We start from the raw sequence: 19,595 nt of genomic DNA on the forward strand, positions 1-19,595 counted from the left end.
TTGTTTCCGTGGAATTGATTATCCACACCCCCACCCCTGTACCAGCCATGCTCATCCTCGGAGGTGCACGCTGGTTTATCCATTCATCTGTTAATACGCGGTTGGAAGGGGTCCTGCCGAATTGAAATAGAACCCATGGGGCTCCACAATGGATGATCAGCTTTTGAGACCTTAGCAGCAGCTTGCTTTCTGCCCACTTTATTTGTAAGGATTACTCTTCCAGAGCACCATTCCCAGGGAGACCAGATGTTCCTTTTGCCTGCCTCCTTTACAAATTGGGTTCAAGTCTTGTGGTTAGCAATGAGCTCCTTTGAGTCATGGCCTTCAGTTCTCAAGTTCTGAGTGTAGTTCGCTGATGCGGAATGAGAGAAGCAGGTTTTGGGGCAATTATCTACAGCATTTATTTAGTAAGTTTGGATCCGAGAGAGATGAATGCATGTTTCAGATTTTTAGGTATCGTCTTGTATTTTAGTAGTTTTAGTAAGACAGGCAGTAAACCTTGAGGGCACAGGTTCTCAGCCTCAACCTGACATACGTATCGGGACAGGTAATTATTTGTCGTGGGGATCATCCTGTGGATTGTAGGAAGTTTAGCAGGATCCCTGAATTTTACTTACCAGGTGCTAGGACTCTAGTTGGTTTGATTGGAAATATCTCCAGATATTATCACATGTCCCCTCAGTGCCAAAATTCACGTGGTGTTGAGAGTGACTGCTCTCAGGTAATACCAGTTGTTCAATGAGCACAATTTTCTATCATGACTGTCCAATAACATAAGTATATGGCTGTCATTGTTTCTGTTGACATTTGACAGACCTCTGACAAATTAGGTAGTTTTATATGCTGTTATAATTTGGGGAATTGATAAAAATCAGGAAAGTGCTAACAGAATTTGGAAGATTCCAAATTTATATATATATATATGACACATATTACATATATATGTAATAATTAACATAATTAAAACTGTCTGAAACAACAGACTGTCATAAGATCTGATGTCATAGTACACAAATTTAGACTTCTAACCCACAATTAATAAGAGGGCTATATATTTGTATTGTATTTCTCAGTTTTTTAGGTGGTTTCACATACATTTCCACACCCAGTTCTCACTCCGTGAGGTAGGTAGGTCAGATATTTTTATCCTCAAGTTGTAAGTGGAGAAATTGGACTCAAAGTATAAGTAATTTGCCCAAAGACTTGTGCTATTTAAGAGACGGAAACAGGCCTTAAACCCAGGTTCTCTGACACAAACCAGAGTCGGATGCTGAGGTTTGTCTTTTTAATGATTGAATTCCTCTCCCCCTTCCCCCCAATGAAGGAAACCAAGTGGATATTGTTATGGTTAATGATGGTTAGTCCTATTCTTATCTTTTTTCCTAGTTCTTATCACCATCTGGAATGTTGCCCTTGGACAAGGATGAGGCTCCTATTCCAGTATGAAAATCTCTCTGGAATTATGTGAGAAGCCTTGTTGGTGTCTCATGGTGGTAGAACATCAGCTTCCCTCACTGCCTCGCCCAGCCATAAATCTGCTTTTTATGCGGGGTCCCCACGCCTCTGTTCTGCTTGCTGTCCCCATTCAGCCCCGGTCCTCCCCACAGAACCATCCGGCCCCCGGGGGGTTGGCTCTTACCCTCTTTAGTTGCTCCTTCTGAGCAGCTGGCTCAGGCCAGAGACAAAGCAGTCTTTCCTCTGCTGTAAACTCTACACTACGTGGAAATGGAGACTTTGGGAATCTGACACATCAGTTCAAGCCCAAGCTCAAGGCAAATAAAGAAAAGGTAAATCTTGAATTTCCCCTGAAAGATGTTTTGCTGTGGAATTCGGTAGGGCACCGTGGCTGTTGGTATTGTAGTGATGTATTTGTGAATTTCTTCACATTGCTGGGCATTTCTGGGGTGGTAATTGATCACAAGTTGAACCAAAAATATCCATTCTTATTTGTGATTTCAGCTTTTAAAAAGCAACAAGCAACATAGCAGGTTTATATGGTTGGGGAATGCAGAGAGCAAAAGGCAAGGTGGTTGTTTTTTAGGTTCATGAGATTGTCCATTTTAAAAAAAAATTGCAAGATTTTATTTTGCAATAAATAAGAGAATTATTAAAAACTTGTTTATACAGCACACAATATTTGCTAAATGACTTCCCTTAAATTCTCCATCAGTCAGCTGTGGGCCCCAATGCACATTAGCATACCTAATGATATAAATCGTAGGTTAGCATACCTAATACATGTTACTCCGTGTTAGTATTTCTAATACATATTGCAGATTAGTATACCTACTATGTATTTTTTTCTGTTTAAAGATATTGGGAGCTTTGAACTAGTCTCTTTTTTAAAAAAAAGTTCACAGGAAATTTGTTGTTTGAGTATTTTCAGCCCCCTTTCTATCAACAACAACAACAACAAAGTATTTAACTTGAATACCGTAAAATTCCCTCAGTAAAGGAGTCAGGGGTGTTGAACGTTTGACCTATTTATTCTCCTTTTTCCAGACAAAAGCCACAGCTGAAGCATGCCCAGTACGTATCTGTTCAATTTGCCAAACTCCTCAGGGGTAATCGTTTCCCTCAGAGATTACCCTTCCTGTCAATAAATTCCTCATAAATATGGCATAATTCTTCTCGTTCCAGTTTGAGGCTGGTTTTCTTTTGCCAGGATTGGCTGAAGATGTTGAGCAGCTGGTAGGCATTACCACACGTAACAATGCACACTGTTCTCCACCTCTTTGCTCCCTCTTCTGCTTTTCTCTGGGCAGTGCTGTGTTAATTACTGCAACGTTTCCTCATGGGCATCTATGTGAGTCCTGTGGTCAGACCCAGTCGGGAATGATTCCTGCTCTTTGTGCTCAAGTCAGCCTTCTGGTGTGTGAGGTTGCTTTCACTTAGTTCAACAAACGCTTCTTGGATGCTGTATGGGCCCCAAAGTTGCAGGCCTTGGGTGGACAGCTTTTTTGTAAGGGACAGGGTCCAGGGCTCTGTGTTTCAAATATAACATGATATAAGAATGAAACTGCTTAATTTCAAAAGCAGGAAGATGAATGTAGGTTGTAACCTGTTGCTGGGGACTAAGCTTCCATCCCGGGGCCATTCTGTGACTTTGAAGCCTGGCCTTTGTGTGTCTTGAGCAGCTGACAGAGGGAGCCTCTCAATGGCAGTTTTGTGTCAATTATGTTGGAGAGCTTGACACCAGGGCTGTGTGCGCCTGTCTTCAGGCATGTGACCTTCAGATCAGAAGGGCCTGACAAAGCTGGGCCGGCTGTGGGTGAGGGACCCTGGAGCCTTTCACCTTTGGGGTCATCCCCGGGCCTTGGTCTTGAGGAAAATAAACAAGCACAGAGTCTCCCTGCAGTCAGCTCGTGGGAGAGGTCCCAGTGGTGACAGCCAGGAGCAACGCTGGCCACTTGTAGTTCCCTACGATTAAAAAAGACGGAGCTGAAGAAATACAACTCCTATTGTGAGCTTTTCAAAGGTGGGGTTCTTGTGATCTAGCTCCGGACTCACAGCGGTCACGGGGGCCATGTTTCAGTGGCATCCCGACCAGTGGGCTATTCCCTCTTTCAGATATTTGTGAGAGCCGCCCACTAAAAAGATAAGTGGTCGGTAGCATAGCGGGTGCCATTTGGGGCCACATTCCTGAGCCGGTGGCCTGAAACGAGCTCTTGGATCCTCCTGCCAGTCCCAAAGTGAAAAATCTTTTTGGCATCCCCCTGTCCCCCAGTTTTAAAATCTATGTGTGTGTATGGCCTCAGGAAGACTTGGGTCTCTGGTCTCATTGGAGAAACTTGGGGCCAGGGCCAGTGCTCCATTAATTTTAAAAGTCACTATTGAACTCTCCGAAGGGGTTACACCAGCTGTGTGCCAATAAAAGGATGGTCAGCATCACTAACCATTGGAGACAAGGCACAGTGAAACCAGATATGGTCTCATCTTGTACCTGTCGATGGCCACTATCAAAATGCCAGAGAAATAACAAGTGCTGGTCGAAGCGCAGAGAAATGCGAATCCTGTACGCAGTTGGTGGGGATGTAAAATGGTGGAGCCACTGTGGAAAATGGGATGGTGGTTCCTCAAAAAATAAAACATAGAATTACCATATGAACCAGCAGCTTCACTTGTGGGAAAGCAGGGTCTGAGAGAGATGTTTGTCCCCCCACGTTTATAGCTGCATGGCTCACAGTGGCCACCAGGTGGAAAGCAATCGATGCGTCCACTGACGGATAAGGAGACAAACGAAATGTGGCCCATACATATGAGAGAATATTACTTGGCCTTAAAAAGGGAGGAAATTCTGACACACGCTGTAACACGGATGAACCCTAAAGTCATTATGCTAAGTGAAATAAGCCCGTCACAAAAAGACAGATGCTGTGTGAGTGTACCTGCGTGAGATACCTAGGGTATCAAATTCATGGAGACAGGAGATAGAATGGTAGGTGCCGGGGCTCGGGAGAGGGAGGTGGGGAATTGTTGCATAATGGGCACAGAGCTTTAGTTTCAGGACATGAAGAGTTCTGGAGATTGTATGCGTAACTCTGTGAATGTACTTGGCACCACTAACTGTACTCTTTATGGTGGTTAAGACGGTAAGTTTTCTGCTATGTGTATCGTAACACAATTACAAATAATTTCCGTTTTTGAAAGGGAAAGAAGTCACCATTAAACCGTCACTGCTCTGCTGTCTATGTCTGCAGAGAAAACTCAGGCTTTGTGTCCCGGGAGCGAGCACTGCCAGATGGCAGCTCATCCAGCCTGCCCCTTCCCTCCGAGTTGGGCCTCCTGCCCCTACTTCTTGTGCGGAGAGGCCCAAACATATGCTGGAGAACAACTCTGAATCTCCTTCGTGGGGTCAACCTCCGTAACACAAGTTGTTGCGGCCAAGGACTATTTTACTGTGATTCCGCGTTGTGGGTTTTGTTTTCACTGCTGAGTCAAATCGAGAACAATGAACTGTTTTCATATCAGGATGATGCTCCTGCAGTCCTGTCCGTGTGCAGAAGCTGCAAGTTGTTTTCCTGACGGTGGTGACAGATGAGCCGTGACTCATGCTAGAGCCTTCACCTGCCCTCCCCTGAAACAAAGGCGCACATTGGACTGCAGACTGTGTGTTGAATTAATGGCCTTTACAAGAGTGGATGGGCAGTTCTAGCTTCCTTTACATCTTCCAGCACCTCTGATGAATCAAGCGGTTTATAGACATTTCATCTGTTATTTTGACAGTGATTCTGGACACTGGTTGTTTCTTGGTAGAATTTATACGAAACCTTTGTTTTTACCTTTTTGGAAGCTTGGTGTAAAATGCTCAATGGTTCCCTTGTATTTCTGTTTTTCAGGATCATTTCATGGACCTCCCCTCCCATACTTGTTCACCATGCTGCCTTGTTCCCAGGACCCCGTGAAGCCTTCTGACTATTAATCTCCCTCAGAGCACAGACTAGACTTCAGGTACAGCTGGCTCAGATGAGTTGTGGTTCACCTCAAGTTGCAAGACTGTGATTAAGGTAATGAGTGACTTCAGTTGTTTGATCTGGTCATTTTTGTTTTGATATGTGTATGCTTAGCTCCCACCAAAGAAAAGTCAATTCATTTGACTTTTGTTTTGTGGCTGTACATTCTTAGGCGGAAAAACATTACAATTAAAAACCTACTAAATTCATTTTGAAAGGGACCTGAGAACATGACCTCCAGCTTGCCTCAAATAGTGATCTACTAGATAGAATGAAACGCCAAGGGGGAAGATTGAGATCTGATTTCAACTCGCCTGTTTGGCTTAACAGACTCATTGAGAAAAGTGGGGCTTTAAAAAGAGTCGCACGGTTTCCGATAAGTCAGCTTCAAACTATTTTTTCTCATCATGTTCTAAAGTGAGGACCCGTAAAGACTTGAGAAGCACTAGAGATTAGCTTTATGAAAATGTCTTTTTGCCCCAAATGAGAGCTTTTATTCTCTCCCCCTCCCCCCTCCCCCTGCCGCCCCCATTCTTCATCTCAGCCTCCTCTTTGGGGACTCCTTTTTCCCTGTTCCTACTCTGTGTGATAGACCCAAGCTCCAACAGAGTGTGGTACCTGGACTCCTGTTCTTACAAACTTGGCGGTTTTGAGCAATAATCTCTTATACTAGCTAACTGGCGTTAGCTCTCCTGGTACTTTGTATGGAATGAAAATCTCTCTGATCACTGACAAATCAGTGTACTGGAGTGACAGGTGCTTTTCCCTCATTTTCCCCTTCAAGAATCCTTTATTCAGAACCTCCCAACACCGAGCCTCAAGGGGGGTCTCCGCCTTAAGCTGATCTTTGTGCTTCTGAATTAACATCATACAACCAATTACGTGTTTTAAAGTTAACTAGCACGTGGGCATGCAGTATTACCCACTTGGCTGATAACCTGCATGGCATGTAGAAAACCAGTTCGGTAAGCAACTTGTGTCCCTGCTTTTCTGAGTTGTAGGAGACACAGCAGAAACGTCGCTTAGTCACTCTGGAACGTGTGGGGCTTTTTTTTTTTTTTTTTTTTTTTTAAAGAAAATTCTGTCATAATGGCCCTGTTTCTCACTGAAGCCGCTCTTCTTCATTTAGGTTAACATGGGGAACTCGGAGAGTCAGTACACCCTTCAAGGATCCAAGAATCACGGCAACGCTCTCACTGGTGCTAAGCAGAAGCCTTGCTCGCTGAAAATACGCGGCCTTCACGCGAAAGACGACAAGTCACTGCACGGGTGGGGGCCCGGCAGCGGCGGCGCGGGCTACAAGTCCCGGTCCCTGGCCCGGAGCTGCCTGTCTCACTGCAAGAGTAATCAGCCTTATGGCTCGAGGGCCGGCGGGGCCACGTGCAAGGCCCCCAAAGGCGGCGCGTACGCCAAGCACCGGACCAGCGCCTCGGGCAACGACTTCCTCTCCCCGGAGAACGGCTTCCACTACGTGGCGCACCAGCGGGCGGAGGAGCGCGTGGCCTCGAGGGACTGCAATGGGCACCTTCTCAGCTGCTACGGGGGCAACGAGAGCGTGGCGGCCACGCCGCCGCCGCCGCCGCCGCCGCCGCCGCCTCCGCCGGGCGAGGACCGCAAGAGCCCCAGGGTGCTCATCAAGACGCTGGGGAAGCTGGACGGCTGCCTGCGGGTCGAGTTCCACAACGGCGGCGGCCAGGAGGCCGAGGGGGCCCCGGGGGACGCGGGCGGCCCGGTGCGGCTGCTGCGCTACTCGCCCAGCCCGGGCCCCGGGCCCGACTCGCCCCCGGACTCGCGGCCGCGCTCCAGCAAGGGCAGCTCCCTGAGCTCCGAGTCGTCCTGGTACGACTCCCCCTGGGGCCCCGTGGGCGAGGCCAGCGAGGCCAGCGAGGCCGAGGGCCCCCTGCCGGCGCCCGGCACGCCCGCCCCCCGCCTGGGCGCCGACCTCCCGCCCGGGGCCCCGAAGCCCTTCAACCAGAGCTCTTCCCTGTCCTCGCTGCGCGACCTCTCCCCGGACGCCAGCCCCGCGGCCGCGGGCCTCCGGCTCTCCGGCGAGTTCGTGGGCGCGCGCGCCGGCCTCAGCCACCGCGTGTCCTTCGCCTCGGACATGGACGTGCCGTCCCGGGTGGAGCGCAGGGACCCCGGGCCGTACGCGTCCTTCACCCTCCCCTGCCGCAAGTCCAAGGCCGCGGCGGAGGACGCCTCCAAGAAGGACACGCTCAAAGCCCGCATGCGCCGCATCAGCGACTGGACCGGAAGCCTCTCCAGAAAGAAGCGGAAGCTGCAGGTGAGCCACCCCTGGCGCGGAAGGGAAGGTTCCCGCAGGCCCGCTGTCTGTCAAACGGGGCTGTTTGCTGGCCGGAGGCTCAGGAAAGTGCAGAGTTTAGCCTCAGGCTGGGCTCCTCTTGTTGTTTGCAGCAGTGGGTGGTGGTGGTGTTTCTCTTTTGCTTCAGAAGGGCACTTGTTACCCCTCACCCAGAACTTCAGGCTCTGATTCTGTGCAAGCTTACCTCCTGGGACTCTGGTGTGAACTCCACGGGCGTCACCCCGAGATGTGGCCAAACTGTCCTTAGAAACTACAGCGTGGGGGTGGGGGTGGGGCGCCTGGGTGGCTCAGTCATTTGAGCATCTGACTCTTGATTTCCGCTCAGGTCGTGATCTGGGGGTGGTGGGACGGAGCCCCGTGTCAGGCTCATCCTCAGCATGGAACCCGCTTGAGATTCTCTCTTTACCCCTCTCCCCTGCTCATGTGCACACTTGCTGTCTTTAAAAAAAAAATGAAAAAACAAATTATAGCTTTGCAGAGAATTCCCCAGTGAATTAGTCATCTGCGAATCTTGCTAGAGGTCACTCTCGAAGTCTAAACAAAAAGGAGAGATAGAATGTTGTTATTTGGGGATGAGTAGCCCTCCTGAACTTGACATTACTTTGGGGAAATTAAATTTCTAGACTTAAGTTGGTACATTAAAAAAAAAAGGTTGATGAGCTATTTGTATAATCTCACCACTTTCTAATGGGGATAGCAAACAGTTTTGAAAACATCTTGTACCCAAGAATGTGTAATAGCAAAAATATGATAATGCCTGACAAAATAAGCATTGCGATGATGATAATACTTACATGTAATAATGATGTATAAAGTTGTCATGGGAAAACAAAGTGGCTTAGTCACCAGGAAGGAAAGTATAATAGGTTGCCTATTTAGGTTCTAGTGGCAACTGCTAGGTTTTCAGTTCTTTTGCTCTTGACTTTTCTGTTTTGTTTGTTTCTTGTAGAAGGGAGAAAGTTTTTTCTCTCTCCCCCCCTCCCCACTTTTTTTTTTAAACTCGCCCAGTATAAGTCACATTGTTGAAGAGAATTTGAGTGGGCAGTTTGTCTCTAGTAAAACTGCATTTCATCCATCTTGGATCAGTGTCTAATTGCAAAATTTTATAGAGCTTCAGGGGTGAAAAATAATAGAACTTCCCTGAGTAGATGGTTTCAGATCCATAAAACTTCCCGCTAGTTACTCCCTTCTCACGCGTGAAGCATATCACCACCCCTTCCGTGCTGTGATTTGTTGTTCTCGGCTCCCCCTTTACCCAGAGACAAAGAACAGATCACCCTCCTGCTACGGAACTCTTCATCTCCCCAAATGTAGTCATTTGCTGACTCCTTACTCACTTTATGCTAAGCCTCGCCACCGAGTGGAGATTTGACCTTTTCTCTCTGCTCCTGGTTCCCAAAGAGCTGATGGCAGTTGAGCCTAACGGGGTTTCGAAATAGTCCTCTGCTTTCTCTGGGGCTGTAATCCCACACTGAGAACCTTTGTGCCTTTTGATTCAGGTGTTCTGTTGCCGACTTCTGTTAAGTCGTCATTCATTGTGACCCCTGATTGATCCTGGCCTTGAGCCAGTCATTCCACATCTCTTGTTTGCATAGGGTGTGTTTCTCATCTGTCTACGTTTGTGGTCTGGCTTACACACGGCTCTGCTGAGCCTCATTCAGGTTCAGGGTAGCTCAGTAGCAGACCAGCAGCCCCTGCGTATTGGCCACGTTCTGCCCCTGTCAGACCGTCACTGCCCGTTGCACCCGTGGGCGATGCCCTCCTTCAAGTCTGTATCATCCAGAGACTTAACTCTGAATGGTTTGTAAGCCTGTGGAGTTAAGAACAGACTGGTTATGGGGCACCTGGGTGGCTCTGTTGGTTGAGCCTCTGACTCTTGATTTTGGCTCAGGTCATGGTGTCATGGTTCTTGAGATCAAGCTCTTGTGTCCGGATCTGCTCTGACAGCATGGAGCCTACTTGGGATATTCTCTCCCTCTCCCTCTCTCCCTCTCCCTCTCCCCTCCCCCCTTCCCCCTTCTCCTTTTCTCCCTTTCCCTCTCTCCCCCTCTCTCTCTGCTCCTCCCCCACTTGCACTATGTCTCTCTCAAAATAAAAATAAGTGAACATTAGAAAAAAAAGAAAAAGAACATGATGGTTATATAATCAAAAAATTCAAATTTGAAAGCTAGAAAGGACTTCCCCCTCATTTTAAAAATGAAGAAAGTAAGGTTCAAGGAATTTGAAGGTCCTCCCTGAAGACACTAGGCTAGTTGTTGGAGAAGCCAGGGCCGAAACCATTTCTGCTAAGCCTCATAGGTGAGCTTTTTCCACTTAGCCACATGGCCAAGATATTGTTGATAGCCACTAGTAACTTTGGGCTTACTGAGTATTAAATATATTAAATAAATATTAAAAATAATATTACTTTGGGCTTACTGAATATTAAAATAAACTACTTTGGAGTTTTAAAAAGTGTCCTTTGAACGCAGCTTTTGTTATGCTTGCGTTCCCACTTTGGATCTATGAAGGTGAGCAAGATGAGTGTTTCTGGCAAGTAGGCCACTCCCATTGGCCTTCCCCCCGCTTTGTTTTTTGTTCACAATTTATGGCAAAGATCAGGTATAGATCCTTAAAAATGTAGTCTGTGCATCGGAGTAAAGTTTCCGACTGTATGTTACAACACAGCACCCAGAAAATGCATATTCTCTCGCTCACATACGAGCGAACTTCTGTCTGCCAGCAGGACTAAGGTCCAGAAACCCTTACCGTGATGGAGAGACATACTTGTTTTGACTTTTTAAAAAGAGATATAAAAGGAGAAGCAGCCCCCCCTTTTTTATAGGGCTTTCAACCAGTCTGGTGAGTTAGACCCTAAAATAAAGTAAATTGGTAAAAGAACATATACAACTGAAAAAGAATATCGTACTAATGAGAGAGAGAGAGAGAGAGAGAGAGAGAGAGGCAGGGAGGGAGGGAGGGAGGGAGGAGAACACATGCTGGAAAGAAGTATGTGTTTGATGCCAATAAGCTCTTCGTGTTCCTGGAGCTGTACTGAGAGTCCTTGTTCCTGTCCTGGGTGAATTCTCAGTTCTGTCAGTCAGGCTGGGTCTAGGTTATGCTGAGGTAACAGAATGCTCTCACGTCTCTGAGATTTAACACAAGCAACGTTTCTTTCCTGTGTTGTCACTCTGTTCTGGATTGTTCCTTTCTGGCACCCCAGGTCCGCAGAGTAGTTCCATCTGGAACACCACAAGCCATGGTAGCAGAAAGAGAAAGAAAACCATGTGTTGGCTTTTAAAGCTCCCACTTAAAAAAATATTTTTTTTTATGTTTATTTTTGAGAGAGAGAGAGAGAGAGAGAGAACGAGCAGGGGAGAGGCAGAGAGAGAGGGAGACACAGAATTTGAAGCAGGCTTCAGGCTCTGGAACTGTCACCACAGAGCCTGACATGGGGCTTGAACTCACGAGCTGTGAGATCATGACCTGAGCTGAAGTCTGACGCCTAACTGACTGAGCCACCCAGGCGCCCCTAAAGCTTCCACTTTTTACTTCTGTTCACATTTACTGGCCAAAGCAAGTCTCGTGGCCATGCCTAACTCTGGGGGAGGAAGAGAAAGATGGGAAGGAAGAGAAAGAGAAAGATCACCTTGCCACGTGCCCTAGGGGAGGGCCAGGCATATTTGGTGGGCACATCGACAAGTACTGCAGAGTTTGTAGTGGAGAAGATTCAGGATGCAGACACGCTGGCTTTCGGGCCCTCCTGATTTTGGAGCTCACTGCTCTTTGAGGGCTTGCGTAGTCACAAAGAACTAATGGTCCCGATGTGATGAAGAACAAAGGCCTGTGACGAAGGGCAAGGTGTGAGTTGGGCACATTTTCCTAGAATATTGAGGAATGACGATACAAGAGTTTTCCCTTAGCAGCGAGGAGTGACTGACATCTCTGGAGTAGCTTTGTACTCTTTGCTGCAGTGCTCTGGTCATGAAGTTCCATTATCCATTGTTTAGGATTATCTGATTGTGGGGAGATGGAAATCAGACTGCTTTGTGTACATGTGTAACATGGCTCCTTAGTTTCACACCCATAGCCCAGTGATCAGGAAATCTAGCTGAGCCCCTTTAGGGATGGACATTCATTCATTCATTCCTTCTTATCAGCCTGAAAATTAGTCACTGCCTATTAGGATTCTAGATAGAAAGCTTTGGACATTTATTAGAAACTGGAAAGGTTCATGTTTATGTCTAAGAATCAGTTATAAATGCTAAAATACAATATTTTCCTATTTTTTATGAGGGAAAATTTGTCATGCTTTGCTGCGGTGGAACATTTAAAAGTCAGCATTACAACTTGAAGACTCTCTTGTGAGAAACCACAGTCAAGAATGTTTATAGGTCACATTTAAGTTTGGCACCTAAGTGTCTTTCCCTGGCAGACTTCGGCTTATTTTCAAACATCCCATTATAGCTCTTGCTGGGTATCAGAGGTATCCCAGTGTTTGGGGTCTGTGAGTCAGAGTCCTATTCATAGCTGAAATGATGTTAATACTAACTAAAACGAGCAGTATTTCTTCACCTCTTAGGAGTGTTCTGAAGAGCAACAAAGTGACAATTAAAAAAAAAATCTTAGTACTATTTTGAAAGTTTCTAAGTGACTCACTGCTGCAGCTGGCTTATTTGTCGTTACATAAGCATCTGTGTATAAATAAATATGACTGTGGGACACAGCGTAAACACAAGTAGAAAATGATATTTTTGTTAGTAATCGCTGTGCTTGGGGCTCCGTTGTTTCTAGCCCCTGGGTATTTGGAAGCACTCTTCAGTTGATTTTCCTACAAAAGATAGCAAGTGTTTGCTACTTGATATCTGGATGGAATCTCTGAAAAGAAAACGCCTCCACACAGTGGAATACTCACGATAAGGCCTTTGTCAATGGTCCTTCATTGAGTTTGCCCTCATTTTTATTGAAATGGATAAGGAAACATGATTGCAAGCCCACTAGAAGCTGACTAGCTGGTGTGGTTAGCATCCTTCTGCAGATTTACCTTAATCTAAGCTCTAAGTTTGGAATGTTAGCATTTTAGATTAAGGTCACTTTCTGCTGAAAAATGTAGTTAACTGATGTTTACCAGTGAATGGCCTGTATGAAAGTTCTTTTTATTAAATAACTTCTCATCTAAATGAGGAAACATTCATGTTTTCAGCTCTGTGCATGGCTGCTTCAGTGTTTAGTGCACTTAGTCTAATAGGGGGCAGTTGTTACTACATAAATATTAATTTTACTTACTGCTGCCTATGTCTGATTTTATGTTGTCATAAACATTAAAGTTAAGAATCGTGTCTTTGGTATCCCCAATGCCTAGAACAAAATAGATGTTCGAATAAAAGGATGTGCGTAAGGAATATATTCCTTTCAAGAAATATATTCTTTTCAAGAAAGAAATCCCCAAATTAACTAAAAAATGCTATTTATGAAAAACAAGTTAGTAGCAAATACCTTTGTAGATCAGGAATTGCAGGTGTGTGGTTTTTACTACCTGAAGTTGAAAATAAGGTGCTGGGATCCTCCAGTCTTGATTTGGGTAGAGGCGGTGAGAGGCTGGGGGCTGTGTTTCTGGCAGAGGAAGAGAAGTTTGCGTAACAACACCTAAAAACACTGCATGCCTATTCCCTACCCCACCCTATGACCCTGGAACTAGTGATTTTCTACTTAGCTTTAAAGGGATCCAGGAGGAAGGCAGACTGCCAAGAGCATGAATTCTTTCCAGGAAGACACTGATTCACAGAAGAAATGTCAGCCTAGAAATCTTCGCTGATGTGTTTTAAATATGCTAGTTAACTTCTTGATGCTCAGCATAGATTAGATTTAGGATAGTCAGTGATTTTTTGTTTGTATCTTGAAGCACTGACTCTACTGGCTGTAGATTGAGTTGGGAAACGCTGTTTCTACAGTTCTTTCTGGTTTGGTGACTTGATGATCGAAGGTGCATTTTTGTTAAAAGAATGTTGCTTGGAGGCAGCAGCATTAGCAACCGACAGTAAGACACGTCTGCGGTGTTTGGGAAGGGATACTGTGGATGTATGTAACCTCTGATGGGTGTTCGTCTGCATTGCTCACAGGAGCCGAGGTCCAAGGAAGGCAGTGACTACTTTGACAGCCGCTCAGATGGACTGAATGCAGACGTGCAGGGGCCCTTCCCGGTGTCTGCTTCGCTGTGGTCAGGGGGCTCAGCTCAGCTCCTGTCCCAGAGAAGCGAATCCACTCATGCAACTGGCAGCGATCCCCTCCAACAGAACATTTATGAGAATTTCATGCGGGAGTTGGAAATGAGCAGAACCAACACAGAGAACCCAGAAACATCCACGGAAACCGCCGACTCCAGCAGCGGGTCACTCAGCTCTTTGGAGCAACTTGATCTGCTCTTTGAGAAGGAGCAAGGGGTGGTCCGGAAAGCAGGATGGCTGTTCTTCAAACCCCTGGTCACTTTGCAGAAGGAAAGGAAGCTTGAACTGGTGGCTCGGAGGAAGTGGAAACAATACTGGGTGACGCTGAAAGGTAAGTGCATTGTTGACTCGAGGGCCGCTGGGATCATTTTGCCCAGCTGCCCTCTCTCCTAGGAAGTGCCGTTCAGTCCAGGGTTAGTTTGCGTCAATGTGAAGGGATTTGATGCAGAATTCCCAGCATGCCTTGCTACAAATACTTTCTCAAACCTAGATGATACGGATTATGTAATACTCACATATGTTATTCATTCCGATACATGATGATTGAATTTAATGGTTATAGCTTATTACTTTATAGGTATTTCTGTACCATTCTTTAATACCTTTCCTGCCTCTGGGTGTAAAAATATTGCAAATACGTAACCATCTTCGGAACTGCACATGTTCAGAACTCCAGAGAAGTATCCTCCTCAGCTTGCATGATGAAGAATTTCCTCTGGATTATTTGATTTGTGTGCTCTACCCTTTATAAACTATGAAAGTCTAATTGTTATCACAAACAAATGTCTTCTTTTTAATGTGAAGGAAATGGGAGTAAGAATTTGTTAAGATGAGGAAAATTTCTTGCAGGCATTGCCACTTAAAAATTATAATTGCCTTGCTCATTATGGGCGTATAGATTTGAAGCTATCTAAATATCCTGAGGAAGAGCGAGGCTCTAAGTCGATACAGTGTGGATTTACACGATGTAAAGATGATTTACACAGATGCGAACAGGAGGAGCAGCCTCACAGCCGCTGGCATTTCTGCACAACCGTCTTGTGACTCTGTCTGAGGAACTGAGTGTGGCATTCAAAGCCAAGCCTGGCGACACCCTTCCCTATCTTATCCTTATCTGGTGACATCGTTCCCTATCCTGGGAGAAAGTGGAACTAGGAATCCTGTCTGCAGAGGATATGTGTGAAAGGCCTGGAACCCTCCACGGTGCCTCTTTCTACCTTTCTTCAGTCACCATGTGAATATCATAAGATGCCCCCACCCCAGCCTTGGGGAGCTGGTGCCATTTCCTAATTACCCATAAGCCTCTCTGGGTAGGATGCACTTTGGAAGGTATCTTGTCCTTAAGTGACATCTTCCCTTAGCAAACTGGAAGGTTTGTAAAATCCGCGACCCAGCGCCCAGCACAGACTGCGGTCCTCTTTTCTGGCTGTGGATTTAGATCCTTGTGATACGTGGTGGCTGAGGAAGGCCAAGAGCTTAGCTGGCTTGGGCATACTGGGGAGGCAGGTTCTTACACAGGATGATGAACAAGATTTGGAAAGTTGGGATAAGGGGATGAATCTAGCAAGATACAGTTCGAAGGGATAGGTTATGCTCTGAGGGTTCATAATCATGTAACCACCCAAGAACAGGATAGGGAGATGTGGCTCCAGGGTATTACAAGTGAAGGAGACTTGGGGGTTTGGTCTGGAGGCCGTTCATTGAATGGTTTCCAATGTGATAAAGTCAAGATAAAAGTAAATGTGGTTTAAAAGAGTAAATGTGATCTTTGGCTTCATCATTAGAGATGTCCCATGTTCTTTTTTTTGTTTTTTTTAATATATGAAATTTATTGTCAAATTGGTTTCCATACAACACCCAGTGCTCATCCCAGAAGATGCCCTCCTCAATACCCATCACCCACCCTCTCCTCCCTCCCACCCCCACCAACCCTCAGTTTGTTCTGTTTTTAAGAGTCTCTTATGCTTTGGCTCTCTCCCACTCTAGAGATGTCCCATGTTCTACAACCACATCAGTCTCTCCTTCCTCTGCCCTGGGGGGACCTGGCCATTTCTGTCCTTGGGGGCAAGATAGTGCAGGAGACCTGTTAGCAAACAAGATGAGGGTTCTTGAATAGGGTCCACCGGAGGTATTTTTGACTGGAGAGGGGAGCGAAAATGTCCCCTCTGGGGGAGTGAGCCTATGAAATTGTTTATGAATCACAGTCTGAAGCTGCCTCCTTCCTGCATGATGTTTGAAAGAGTTGCACTCCACTCCATAATGTGACATGTATCTATTTTTTAGTTATTGTGTTTATTTATTATATTTACTTATGTTTATTTTTCAATGTAAAACCTGTTTGTTAAAATTGATGGTTTTGGAGGCACCTGGGTGGCTCAGTTGGTTAAGTAGCTGACTTTGGCTCAGGTCATGATGTGGCAGTTTGTGGGTTCGAGCCCCGCATTGGGCTCTGTGCTGACAGCTCAGAGCCTGGAGCCTGTGTCGGATTCTGTGTCTTCCCCTGTCTCTGCCCCTCTCCCAACTCCTGCTCAGGCTCTTTCTGTCTCAAACTTAACATTAGAAAATAAATAAAATCGATGCTTTGGGAAGTTGTTCCCTGCCTGTCTTAATGGCTCTGAAAATCGCCCAGGGTACACCCCATGGGGCTGTGGTGGGGGGCTGGTGACGGTGTGTGTTTGTGTGTCCATAACCTGCTGTAAGAAATGAGGCCGTCGGTGAACACCAGAGGGATTTAGAGCCATGCTATATGGGGGATGGTGTAAGGATCCAGGATCATTGAGCTTGCAGAAAATAAGGACTGGCGTGGCGGGGAGCAGCAGTCCTATAGAAGAGACACTGAATTTGTTCTGGTTCTCCAGAGGTTGGGATGGCACGAATAGATGGAAGGCAAGCAGATTCTGAATTAGTGTAAAAAAAAAAAAAGAAATACAACCGTGACCAGAGTCATGAGCACGTGGAAGGGACACCATCTTCCCGAGTTCCCTGCTCCTGCAGACGCTTGTGCAAAGCCAGATTGTCGGAGGTTTCCTGGGAGAGATTCAGGCAGGTATCACTCACTGTTGGAAGAGCTCCCGTCTGGGTTCTAGTTTTCCATCGTGGAGGCTACCCCAGGGACTTCCGCGGCAGGCGTGGTCCTGAGTTGTTCGACATTTCCAGGATCGACACTCCTGCCTGCGCGCTGCTGTCTCGAGCTTGCTCATGAAACACCTCAGGACCCACGGATAAAGGGAGCTTTGTGAGTGTAAATGTTATCAAGCCCACATTCCTTCCTTTCCTTTGCAGCCAAGGAAAGGCATGCGATAAAGATGTTTTTTTTCCCAGCATAACCTTTTCCATGTGGCTTTCTACACCTCTTTCCTCTGGGAATTCAATGGGTTGAGTTCAACTTTCTTGGCTTAGAATCCAAGTTGTAATGTTGAGACTTAACTATTTGGTTTAATCCTTGTTAAAAACACACACGCACGCACACACACACACACACACACACACGTGTGTGTATGTATGTATACACACATGCACATTTAAGCAGAATTTTAAAATTATCTTCGAAGTGTTTGTGTAAATAAATTGGAAACAGTGTTCTCGGGAGAGCAGCTAGGAGCACACTGGTTGTGTACCTGTGTTGAATATATAGTATGCTAAAGGTAGACACGTTTTCTAGGGCTTGGAGGATGTAATAAATCTTTAACAGAGGTAATTCTGCTCTCTCTGTGTCTTCTCCAATGAGTGGCTTTTCACGTGGCTCACAGGGGACTTCTGGGTAGGGCAGTTGGCAAGGTTGAAGAGTTAATCCCTCAGAACGCACGACATCGGGAGAGGGGTTCGTGGAGTAATTTGGGATTTCTGGTGGTTCTGCCATGTGATAGGGCAGATGAGGATGATGTGACGCGTGTGGGTCGAGAGGGCGTCAAAGAGAAGGTGGCTTTGAGGGAAGGCGACTAATTCTTTGGTCGCTGGTAATGTTTCTAGCAGTACCTCACCTGTTCTTGTCCTCCGCTGCTGTTCCAATCCGTTTTCTCCTTCTCCTACCGCGGGGAGAAGAACTTCCGCTGTCAGCCTTCCAGGCCAACCCCGCCTCCTGGCGGGGACAGGGCAGGGCTGATGGCCGAAATGCAGTGTGGGGGTGGCGGGGGCGGGAGACGGCACCGACTCGGATGGGCCCCTTCCCATCCAGCTTACCTCCCCAGTGTTCGAGACACAGATGAAGAGAACTTTGAGGCAATAGGTTTACGGCCGATTTGCTGTTCTTCAAACTTGATGGCAACACAGTTTGTGCCTGTCGTTTTACATCCCGGCCTGGGGCTCTTCTGGCTTCACCCTGTCACGGTAGAGCTGCGGTCTGTTGTCGACAGGGTGTGAGGCTTGGCGGCGGCTTGGCACCTGCCCAAAGTCGTGTTCGTTTCCTCTAGATGCAATGATTCAAGCCACGGCTGCTGGGAGGACAGCGATAGGGAAACTGGGAAGTAAATGTTAACCTGTCGGAAAGAATTTGGACTGGGCAGAGCTGGCGTGGATCTGTCACCTTGACCCTGGTCCTCGGATCCCCAGGTCATGGCATCACAGCGGCACTCAGGCGTTTCCTGATGGAAACGTTTGGGGGCATCGTTTCTCACTGCATCCGTGGCTGGAAAAGGAGACTGGCTCAGTCCTGCAGAAGCGGCTCTGGCTGGATACCTGCTCATGTTTTTCCTTCTTCCAAGAGCCTCTCTCAGCCTTAGTGTGGGTGCCTTTTGTTTGCAGGGAGAAAGATTGCTCATGCTTCTTGAGATCATTAAGTACCACGGAGGGAGAAAGTGGTGTCCTGTGGTGATGTTGTTGCTGGGGGCAGAGCTAGCTACCTGCTGGCATCTTTTTCTCTTGGCTTCTGTGCTGCACTGGATCCCATGATCTGAACTTGTTTGTCCAGATTCAGATTGCGTTTTGAAGGAAGAAGTGAGGCTGGCTAGCATGGAATAGCGTTTTAAAACATTTACACTTGTGTGAATGAGGACTCCTAACTCAGAGAGTAAGACAGGCATGCCGTGGACCGGATTCGTTCGCAGCATAGGTGAGAGCAGGCTGGTGCTTCTTTAGTATCAGTGGAAGAGGTTTTTGCAAAGCGGAGGGATGGTGACCTCATCAGCCGTATTTGGGTGGCAGGGCTCGGCACATGAGAAGTGCTCGAAAGTGTTTTTTTGGATGAAGGTTTTTGAACAAGAGAACATACTTGTGAGCATGTTAGAATTTGCTTGAAGACTGCGTCTGATAATTATAAGGTACTCCTATCTAATTATCAAAGTAGATCCTTAACAACTTCTACTTATAATACTTCACTGGCTTCTTAATGGAAAGCTATGTACTTGCAGGCATTTTTGGAGTAATGTTTTAAAGTCGAGGGATATTTAGTTTCATTTTCCCCTCTTTAAACTAGTGAAATGTGTACTGCTATTTCCTCTTACTGTGACATAAAAGAATACACTAATATTAAGTTATTTTACGTGGCATTTGGAGAATTAACTGGGTACTTTACTCATAAATGGCAAAGTTCTCCAGGTAAGCTCGGTTTCTTGTTACCGCAGATTTTAAGCATAGAAGCTCCCTTGGTTAATGCACGTGGGTCTTCTGTGGCTTCCTGCA

The 19,595-nt window shown here is 46.5% G+C and overlaps 1 protein-coding gene across 5 annotated transcripts in view; it reads left to right on the forward strand.

Annotated features, from left to right (window-relative positions):
* The window catches only part of TIAM2 (TIAM Rac1 associated GEF 2), a 223,259-nt gene that overhangs the window by 107,161 nt on the left and 96,503 nt on the right, over nt 1–19,595 (forward strand). For all 5 annotated transcript variants that reach the window (XM_047859600.1, XM_047859602.1, XM_047859603.1 and 2 more), the window contains 3 exons: nt 5,340–5,507; nt 6,583–7,737; nt 13,875–14,310. In XM_047859600.1, the coding sequence (XP_047715556.1) occupies nt 6,589–7,737; nt 13,875–14,310 (1,585 nt within the window). In that variant the 5' untranslated portion in view covers nt 5,340–5,507; nt 6,583–6,588. The remainder of the gene's footprint in view (nt 1–5,339; nt 5,508–6,582; nt 7,738–13,874; nt 14,311–19,595) is intronic.

The sequence above is a fragment of the Prionailurus viverrinus genome, chromosome B2 (genome assembly GCF_022837055.1).
Source record: "Prionailurus viverrinus isolate Anna chromosome B2, UM_Priviv_1.0, whole genome shotgun sequence".
NCBI classification, from domain to species: Eukaryota; Metazoa; Chordata; class Mammalia; order Carnivora; family Felidae; genus Prionailurus; species Prionailurus viverrinus.